Source organism: Oreochromis aureus, linkage group 4 (genome assembly GCF_013358895.1).
Source record: "Oreochromis aureus strain Israel breed Guangdong linkage group 4, ZZ_aureus, whole genome shotgun sequence".
Classification (NCBI taxonomy): domain Eukaryota; kingdom Metazoa; phylum Chordata; class Actinopteri; order Cichliformes; family Cichlidae; genus Oreochromis; species Oreochromis aureus.
Window position 1 is genome coordinate 4,956,350 of NC_052945.1, and position 10,322 is coordinate 4,966,671.

At 38.4% G+C, this 10,322-nt stretch overlaps 1 protein-coding gene and 1 long non-coding RNA gene across 5 annotated transcripts in view; both read right to left on the reverse strand.

The window, feature by feature from the left end:
• Positions 1 to 2,755, reverse strand: part of si:ch73-281f12.4 (RA_Radil_like and Myo5p-like_CBD_Rasip1 domain-containing protein) — a 31,068-nt gene extending 28,313 nt beyond the window's left edge. Inside the window, exons 1-3 of the mRNA XM_031732205.2 lie at positions 2,211 to 2,755; positions 935 to 1,279; positions 394 to 629 (exon numbers count right to left, since the gene is read on the reverse strand). Of these exons, the coding sequence (XP_031588065.1) occupies positions 394 to 629; positions 935 to 1,279; positions 2,211 to 2,338 (709 nt within the window). The 5' untranslated portion in view covers positions 2,339 to 2,755. The remainder of the gene's footprint in view (positions 1 to 393; positions 630 to 934; positions 1,280 to 2,210) is intronic.
• A 2,094-nt stretch (positions 2,756 to 4,849) lies between these two features.
• LOC120439721 lies at positions 4,850 to 10,322 on the reverse strand. Of its 4 annotated transcripts, none has more exons than XR_005612692.1 (6): positions 10,307 to 10,322; positions 9,060 to 9,189; positions 8,140 to 8,228; positions 7,083 to 7,257; positions 6,788 to 6,939; positions 4,850 to 5,024 (listed from the first exon to the last, which is right to left on the reverse strand). It is a non-coding gene; the product is annotated as an uncharacterized LOC120439721 (long non-coding RNA). The 4 variants fall into 4 exon arrangements; XR_005612691.1 differs by lacking the exon at positions 10,307 to 10,322 and adding an exon at positions 9,903 to 10,121; XR_005612693.1 differs by lacking the exon at positions 10,307 to 10,322 and adding an exon at positions 8,693 to 8,870 and having other exon boundaries at positions 9,060 to 9,454.

Sequence of the window (10,322 nt, forward strand, 5' to 3'; positions counted from 1 at the left end):
CTGATTAAAAAGCCGTCAGTGTCGGTCCAGAGCTGAAAAGGACCACAACAAACGTGAGCCAAAGTCAACAAGGCCGCTCAGCCCCCAGAGTGCAGGAAGTCAGCTCTGACAGAAAGAAAAACACAGCAGCTATAGGCCTGGTGGGAAGAGCCACGTTGTGCCTTGATGCTTTGCGAGGATCTTATGGACCCTTGAATTAAAGCAAAGATAAGAGCAAGGCAGCTTTTGTTTCCTCCTGACCTCTCCTGCATGTCTGTTTGAACCAGTGATAAGAAGCACAATGAAACCCAGCAATAAGAAACATCTAAGGCTGCCAAGGCTAAGGCTGAGTGATTGATAACCCCAGTGGGAGGATGTTAGGGTCACTGTGCAGGTGTTAGGCGCCATTCATACCTGCTGTGATTGTGTCCCTATCCTTTAAACTTTGCTCTTCGACGCTTGCCCGCAGCTGGATTTCAAAACGTCTGGAGAAGCCATCCTTGGGCTTCCACAGCGACTGCAGCATCAGGGGCCTCTCGCTGTCACCCACAACCCTAAAGCACTCTCTCTTCCACTGGTTATCAGCCCCCGTCTGGCCAATCACGTCGCACAGCACATAGTTGTTGGGGTCTTCTTTTTCCAGACAGTACCTGAAGAGAAAAAAAAACAGAGAAATTAAGCATTAGCAGTAGGTCTGGAAGTTGTTTTTCACACTGAAGCAGTCATAAATGTTTCTGATTTCTAAGTTTTCCTCTTTTTGTCCTCAACAACGGCTCAAAATCCAAACATACTCAATTTACAATTAGATCAAATAGACAAAAGCAGTAAATTCTCACATGTTAAAATCTAGTTTGACCTAAAAGTAGCACTACTTCATTTACTTTGTTTATTTTAGGAATAAATCTTATTGCAAGGACTCAACAATATGTTTTAGGACCAAGAGAAAACCTCTTACCTTTCCAAGGCCTGCTTCACCAGCTCCTTTGCACTGGACTGAGTGGTAGCCAGCACACTCTTGTAGTTGGTCCCCTGGCAGATGTCACTGCCAAAGATCTTCAAGATACCAGGAATGGACATTTGGCTGGATAGCTCAGCTGGGTCGTCCACAGCCTGGAGGTCTCCAGACAAGCTTCCGCCACTACCACTCGCCACCTGGACATGCCGTCCACCGTCTCTCAGGTCGGGGCTTTGGTTGAACACAGTGGAAAACCTGTTGTTGTGGCGGCGGATTTTGCTCTTGGCTGGCTGCCGGACGCCAACGCTCTCAGCAGAGCGGACAGTGCTGTTCGAGTTGTTGGACCTGATTGGAGTGAGAGGACAGAGCACTAAAACATCCTGCACATGAACCATGATCTGCCTAAAGTTCTTCACTTCACACCCAAATTTAGAACTAAAACAAACCAGTATTTTGTTTTTACGGTGATCTAAACTTATCAGCTAATTGTTTGGTCTCTGTGAACCTATTTAAACCTTTACATAAGTCATTATGTTACCTTAATGAATAGACAACTATGTTATTCTCATTTCTAGCATTTCTAAAAAAAACAAAAAAACAAGCAGAAATACAGTCATAAAATCTAACTGAAAAGAAAACATGGGCCGACATACAGCTAACATATAAAAAGTCATTACTAAGGCTGTGTAATTACTCCATTAATTAATATAGTTTCAATTAAAGCTATAACTTCTTTTTTTTCTCATTATAGGTCTACTAAGACCAGATATAACTCATTTATCCTTTAGTACAGCAGCTCAAACTAAAGTTAAACGCAACGTAAATGAAATTAAATGTTAACTTATTAACAATATTTTCCCCATAGTCTTAATTTCTAATATTATTATTATCATCATCATTACAAGCATTAATCATGCACATCTTTACATGCATCTCAACATTAAATCACTTAATTTATTGGTGTACTGGTATAAAATGCAGATACAGTAATATAAATTATGTCTTAATGTGCAAAGTTACAACTGGAGCTGGCTAATGCGTATACTTAAAACGATTATATCTTCTAAAACTAATGCTGCTGCGATTATAAACCTTTATGTTTCTACTGGAGGTTGAAAACAGGGGAGTTCTTGTTCCCCACTGTTGCCAATAGCATTTATCGTAGGTTGGGGTTACTCTGCAGTATTCTACACTGTAAGATTACTGCTGTAGTAAAGTGGCGCTATGTAAATAAAACTAATTAAAGTAGATTCGATTAAAGCATGCAGACACTTACTGGACAGATCCATTGCTGGGTTTTCTTCCCAGTTTGGCCAGGCGCCTTTTGGGAGAGCGGATGAGTAAACCCACGGGAAAGTTCAGGGTTTGTTTATTTACGTGGCTGCTTCTCTCCTCCGAAATCATTATTTTAACGTTTTTTTCAGCTTCTACATAAACACGGCGAACATGGCTTTATTCACAGCCAGTTTTCACGATAAGAAGCGGGCGTAGTCCACAATTTCGACTCCCAGAAAATCAGTAAAAGGTGTGTAAGTACTCCAACAGTGTGTCGGCATCCATGAGAGAAGTTCACATTCCCACATATGCTGAAGGAGAACCAACTTCAAGCTGCTAAAATCGGACCGCTGGAGGGTAAAATCCAAACTGGAGCCGAAGTTAAGGAGGAAATACAAAAAAAACCTGACGCTTACGTTGCTTTTTATCCGTTTCTGAGCTGTAAAACGGGTGAAGTTAAAGCCCGGTCCATGATAAGAAAGCCGTTAACTCCGTCCGGAATTCTGAAGCTGACTGAATGAAACTACCTGCTGCTGCACGAGCCACTACAGCAACACGTCACCGCGGCGTCACTGTAAGGAGCGAGGGGGCGGAGCTAATCACAGTTCAAACACGGGCATACACGACTGTCCTATCTTTGTGAGGACCTGTGGGCACCTAAAGCGGAGTCTCAGTTCCTTTAGGCTAATTAGTTAGCTAGCGTTTAGTCTCATCATACTACTTGCATAATACTATTAACCTGACATTAACGTAAGCACTAAAACCACGACTAAACCCTTAAAGAAGCGCCTGAAAGTGAAAAAGAGAAACGTTGTCTCACTAGCTTGGTTTTAAATCAGGATCGGTCCCCACAAATGTATAGAGACAGGTATACACATGTACACACTTTATATCTATGAGAATCTCATGCTCATTGTCCTGGTAACTCCACTACACTTATATATGCAAATAGGAGTGGCCTTTCATATTTTTAAAAATCTAATAGCAATATTTGAAAAACAAAAACAAAACATTATTTTTGGTCTCTTGTTTTACTGGGTCCAACAAACAGATTAGCGAAACAAGGTGATATAACTAAGTTATATAACTAAATTCATTTTTTTAAAAAAACTTTAATGAACTTTGGAGACGTTTTGGCAACGTTAATGAGTAAATAATTAACTAAGGAATATTACTGAAAAATAGATGTTTATGTTGTGAAATGAGGGAACAATATTAATATAGCAAAGATTCTCTAAAGAGTACAGGATATAAGGTTATTTAATCTCTATGAATTCTAATTTGTGAGAAAGGTTAGAGTTTCACCTGCCTGTTGAACCTGTAATTTTAAATGCTGTTATTTTTAAATGTAAATTATAGGTTTGTGTGTCCTGGAAATAATTAAAAATGATGCCCATGAAATTGCTAAATCTGAAGCGTCACTCCTCCGGTTGTGGCCAATTTATGTACAAAGATCGCCATCTAGTGGCAGGAAATTGCCTTGCAGCTACATCAGGACTTACTAAATAAAAAGGCTTCACTTCATCTCATCTCCATCTTTAACCTTTATTAAATACTGCTATGGTTCATTTAAACTGTTTGTAAAGACATTATTGTTGTTTTCGGTAGATTTAAGAGTATTTATATTAGTGCAGTAATTGTCACCAAAGGTTCTGTGTTCAATTTCTGCAACAATTCATCAATTAATCAATAAATTAAAGGAGCGGCAGCTGCTTTGGTGGCTGATAATCCATGTTTACATTCGTTTTTGTTTATGGGAGTATTTTGAAATACATAGATGATAAGTTACAGCAGAATACCTCCATGTAAATACACATACCTGAAAGAATGAGACTGTCCAGGCTCAGCCTTAAAGACAGGATGAGGCACTCTATCATTTGGAAGCGACTCGAGACTGTAATATTCGGTATTGATCTGATAGCAACTAAATACACAGTAATGAACTCATAATAGCAGTTTATGTAGGGGAGAGCAGCATGTCATGATTTATGAAGCAAATGCATCACCAGTATGCATAATCTGAGCTGGTCATTTGTTAGCAGACAAGTGAACATCACAGATAGAGTCTGCACTGTTAGACATTTTATTGTATTTTTACAGTAACTTACTGGCAACACTATTGCCAGTAAGTTACTGTAATTACTGATCTACAGTATCTTTACTGTTGTGATGTTTTACAGTTCAACCACTTTACTGTAAACATATATTACAGTATAACAGCTTTACTGTAAATGTTGTTTGTGGTAATGCAGCGTTACTGTAAACGTGGTTTACAGTTAGAAAGACTTACCGTGATTAAGTTTTATAGTATCACTGTACTGCAAATGTGGTTTATGGTATAACACTGTAATTGTGTACAGTATAATTTGTTTAGACTGTAATTGTGTTTTACAGCATATAAAATAATATTAACATTCATATTCAATATAAGAACATTTACAAAAAACAATATAATTGAATAAAGTAGTCTCAGAATAGTGAATTAAACCAACATTTATTGTTGATAATTTTTTTTAACAAGAAAAACATTTTCAACTGAATAAAAACAATGTCAATAACCAAAATAAATAGAAGCGTACATGAAAACTACACAGTCCTTCACCTTTCTGTGTCTGATTTTTTAAGGAAAACAGTTTTCATTCCACTAAAAACAGGACAAACCCACCAGCATGAACATTAAATAAACTATTACAATTGTAAAACAAAAATCATTTACAAAATGTAATAATTATCAGTGGGTCTCAGGAAATAGAAAGTGACATGGGATTTAGATTTCCGTTACCAGGATGGTAGTCAGCGTAGTCTTCATCACCACCTGTCAAAGACACATCATCAATATTCATGTTTGCTCAGGTTATTCACTTTTTCACATCTGTCTGAGATCATTCATACTGTTGTATGGATGTGTGTACAGTATGTACAGTTAAGCCCATAATTATTCATACCCTGGCAAATTTTGACTTAAAGTTACTTTTATTCAACTAGCAAGTTATTTTTTGACTGGAAATGACACAGGCATCTCACAAAAGATAATAAGATGATGTACAAGACGCATCATTATGAAAAAAAAATATTTCTCAGCTTTTATTTACATTTGAGCAAAAAGTATCATGTCCAGAATTATTCATACCCTTTACAAACTGTCACAGTCTCTAGGAAAATCCAAAGTTCCATCCATTCCAAATAGTCAAAGCTGTTCTAAAGCATCCTAATTAACCTGATTAATTGGAAATAGCTGTTTTGATCAACTATACAGGTGAAAAACAGCAGCTCTCTGCAGGTGGTTTGTGGACAGTCATGGCTAAGACAAAGGAACTCAGTGAGGACCTGCAGCTGTGCATTGTGGCTGCTCACAAGTGAGGAATGGGCTACAAGGCCATATCCAAATGTTTTCAAGTTCCAGTGGCTACAGTGCAAAGTATTATTAAAACATACAAGATGTTCCGCACTGTGGAAAATCTCAGAGGACGTTGTCGGAAGCCAAAAGTGAAACCTGTGCTGGCCAGGGGATAGTGAGAGAGGTGAAAAAGAATCCAAGGATCACCACCAAGGCCATTCTGGTGAATCTGGGCTCTGCTGGTGGCAATGTCTCAAGGCAGACAGTCCAACGGACACTGCTGGGTTCCACGGATGCAGACCAAGGAAAACGCCACTTCTCCAGGCACTTCTAAGGCATGCAAAAGCTCATTTGGCCTTTGCAAATGCTCATCTGGACAAAGAAGAAGGTTTCTGGTCTTCAGTGTTATGGTCAGATGAAACAAAAATTGAATTATTTGGTCACAATGATGTTGCCTTCATTTGGCATAAAAATGGAGAAGCTTCAACCCAAAGAACACCATCCCCACTGTCAAACATGGTGGTGGGAACCTAATGCTTTGGGGGTGTTTTTTAGCCAATGGACCATGGAACCTAATCACAGTAAACAGCACCATGAAAAAAGAGCAATACATGAAGATTCTCAACAACAACATCAGGCAGTCTGCAGAAAAACTTGGCCTTGGGAACCAGTGGACATTTTAGCACGACAATGACCCAAAACATACAGCAAGCGTGGTGAAGAAATGGTTAGCAGACAACAACATTAACGTTTTGCAGTGGCCTAGCCAGAGTCCTGACTTGAATCAATTGAGAATCTGTGGAGGGAGCTAAAGATCAGGGTGATGGCAAGAAGACCTCCAACCTGAAAGATCTGGAGCTCATTGCTAAAGATGAATGGGCAAAAATGCCTGTGGAGACATGCAAAAAGCTGGTCTGCAATTATAGGAAGCGTTTGATTGCTGTAATAGCCAATAAAGGCTTTTTTTCTATTGATTATTGAAAAGGGTATGAATAATTCTGGACATGATACTTTTTGCTAAAATATAAATAAAACCTGAGAAATATTTTTTCCACAATGCCTCTTGTACATCGTCTTATTATCTTTGGGGAGACACCTGTGTCATTTCTGCTCAAAAAATAACTTGCTTGTTGAACAAAAGTAATTTTAAGTCAAAATTTGGCAGGGGTATGAATAATTATGGGCTTAACTGTATATAATTATCAGCTATGTAAAAGATATTATCATCTCTGTATTCTTACCTAGTTGGAAGTCCTCCAGAGAGCCGCTGGAGGAAGGTGGTGATCCGAGGGCTGATGCTTGTAACCTTCCTCTTTACGACACGACCTGTCTTGCGGCTTGTACCAAGTTTTGCAGGGCATTTTGTTCCCATGTCTGGATCCTCACAAAGAACCTTTAACGGAAAAAAGGCTGCTTTAATTTCAAAATTAAAACATACATTACAGCAATCACCTACATGTTTCTGCAACTGTAGTCAAGCTATCACATATATTTCATTCTTAAATGGTGTAAGCTTTAATGGTGTAAAGTATTTACCTCTGTATCATCTCCAGTGTGATGGACGCTGACTCCTGATACTCAAGGTTGAAAACGTAGTATGACGCAAAGAAGACAGCAAGGGTGCTGCCAAAGTCGTGCATCTGCTCAGGCTCATAAAATATCTTGCCCTCCAAACTGATCATCCAGCGGCTTGCAGACATAAAATTATTCCCTAAAACAGACAAGAGTCCAATAAGACAATGTGCTCACCCTTACAAATAAGGTTTCCACAAGAATGCTGGATAGCAGGCCTCACACTGTACAAAAATAGAATCCACACGGTTTGCTCCTATTTCTCTTATTATTTATTATGTAATGAAAATTATGATCAATTACAGGAAAAAACTGCCTAATGTTTTGGCATTTTGGCCTGTGCTGAAATGTTAGGCTGTTTTTTCCTGTTGGTCATTGTGTATAATAAATAATAAGAGGAACAGCAGCAAACTGTGTGTATTATATATTTTATACAATATAAAACAGACAAACCCCTGTTAATTAGCTGTGTGCTGATGTTTCTTCATATGATAACAAAATTGTCTTAATTCTGAACTACAAACACCACAAAATTTACACCTGTACATGGCTGCATGTGTGTGAATTTGACTTAACTTTTAATTTGCAAAGAGCATGGCAACAACACAACAGTGACTGAAAAACATCTCAATCTATTATCTGTTTGTTGTATTATTAAAGAAGGATCTACATTGCTTGGGTTGTATCAAAAATGGGAAAAAGTTAAAAGAAAAACTATCTATAGATCAATGTTATTAACTTAAACCATGCAGACCCTGAAACACTGGAGGAAAAATTTTGGAGGGTCTGTCAAGCTGACGTTAAACCCCTGAACAATGGCACTGCGACTAACTGCGACTAATTTACAGACCACTACACTGTCTTGCTTTTTAAATGGAACCTATGAAACAATAAACCACAGTTGAGATTAGAGCAGGCTAACCTGCATGAGAAACTTCAAAACTGGGTTAGATTGTTTTAGCAGTCTTTAAATTTCAAAAAAATGTTGTCTAACTTTATTCTCACTAAATATGTCTTTTACCTGCTGTTTTGTCTTGTCTCTCAAAGAACTGAGGCTACATCACAATGTCAGCGCGGCCAGCAAGGGCAGGAGGACAGCAATGCACCACACTGGGCGGGAAAAGACAGAGAGACAATTGTTAATTTAATGTTGCATTTCTTTAACCCTTGAAAAATATATTTACATAAGTAAATAAAAAAAAAAAAACACACAACCCATCTTTTCCAGAATAATTCATCTAATTGCTCTTTTGACCAGCCTAACACAGACGTTACATGGATTTCCTATGAAAAAAGACCCTGGAAGGCGTTGTATTAAAGGAAAAAAACATGCTCCCCTTCCCACTTAAAAAAAAAAAAAATAATAAATATTAAACTTAGGTTGGAGTTCCTCACGCCACCAACATAATGTTATATTAACTATTTAATGTTGTGTACTGCAGCCCACACAAAATTAGATAAAGCAGGCTAACCTACATGAGCAAGCTCAAAACTGGATAAGATTGTTTTAGCAGTCTCTAAATTTCCCAAAAAAAAGTTGTCTTTCTTTATTCTCATTAAATGTGTATTTTTACCTGCTGCTTTGTCTTGTCTTCCAAAGAGCTGAAGCTAAATGTGCCACTGTTAGCATGGCCAGCTTCTCAATAGTCATAGAACAGAAGCGCAGGAGGACAATGCACCACACTCGGCGGGAAAAAGACAAAGACTGTGTTGCGCCTGTGTTCCTCGCCTCTCCCCGTGGAAAATATATATCTAAATATATATTTAAATAAGAAAAGAAAAAAAACACACACAACCTATTTTTTCCAGAATAATTCAGCTAATGTGCTATTTCGACCAAGCTAACACCGAGTTTAAGCCCCCCCTCACACACACAAAAAATATATATGCTCTTAAAAATGAATAAACAAGTATGTTAGGTAGGAGAGTCGTTTGCATTACCTTATGACGTCCCGTTTGCAGTTTCCACACAGAGGTCCAACAATAACGAGGTGCAAAATCTTTTGTCCTCTCGAGCATATCCTAACGAACAGCTAACAAAGTTGGCCTGTCTTTCCTCTCCTGTCAATCACTGGATCACAGGTCATGTCAGTCAGGATATGGAGTGGTGGTTGGTAGAGGTAGGTAGGTGGGTGGGTGGGCGGGGCCAGCATGCATTCAGTGTGTGTTTCACTAAGTTGGGTTGACTAGTTCCCAGAAGAGTTCTGTACATGTTGCACGTTCAGTAAATGAGCAATTCAGTTACTGCTCGACTGAGAAGCCTCCGCCAAATTATTACAATATTCTTCACTACTTGTCACAAGTACAAAATTAAACAAAAACAGACAGCAGCAACAGCCTAAGTGAAATCAAGTCCCTAAAAAGTCAAAACCATAATACTTTCACTGGTATCATACTGACAAATGGCATAGGTTGGAGGAAAATCTGGAAATGGTTAGCAGTGAAAGAGTTAAAATGTAATGCACTATTGCAACCAACCACTGAAAGAGTAAAAATACACAAACAGTATGATGAACCATTCAAATCACATAATACAGTAGCACTACTGCTAATGTGTTAACGGTAGGTATAACTACTACCGCAATTTTAAAAAATACAGTAAGTTACTGTAAATAACCTTAATATACCCATAATGCATAGCAAATTACAGTAATTAACTGTAGAAATGTTTTCAGGTAAGTTACTGGGCATTTTGTGGTATTTTACTGTGAAAAATACAGCAAAGGTTAACAGTGTGTATCTGAATTAGTTAAATCTAAGAAGGTAGAGCCAAAGAGAACAAACCCTTAAAAAGCATTTCTTCTTATGTGTAGGACAAACTTGCATGGGGACTCAGAGGTAGGAGGCACCAAGTCAAAAAGACTTTCAGAGAGTCCTACAGTTTACTGGATGAATATATATTCACTAATATATAAAACTAAACTTCTTCTCTTGCTCTCGGCGAAGGCGGTCGCACTTTTTTTCCTCCTCCTCTCCTCTCCCTTAGCTTCCCTGCTTAGCCTCTTGTGTCCTTGTCTAGTCTCGTGTTTTTTTGTATTACTTTTCCCTGGAACACTCTCTCACAGTCTGTTCTCTAAAACCTAAAAGAGGAATTATGGATTTGATCAACTGGTCTCTGAATGCAATTGACACCCCTTTCTCAACGAGAAGTCTGGGCTCGGGTGAGCCTGACTGCTGAAGATATCTACCTTTTCGGAACCATGA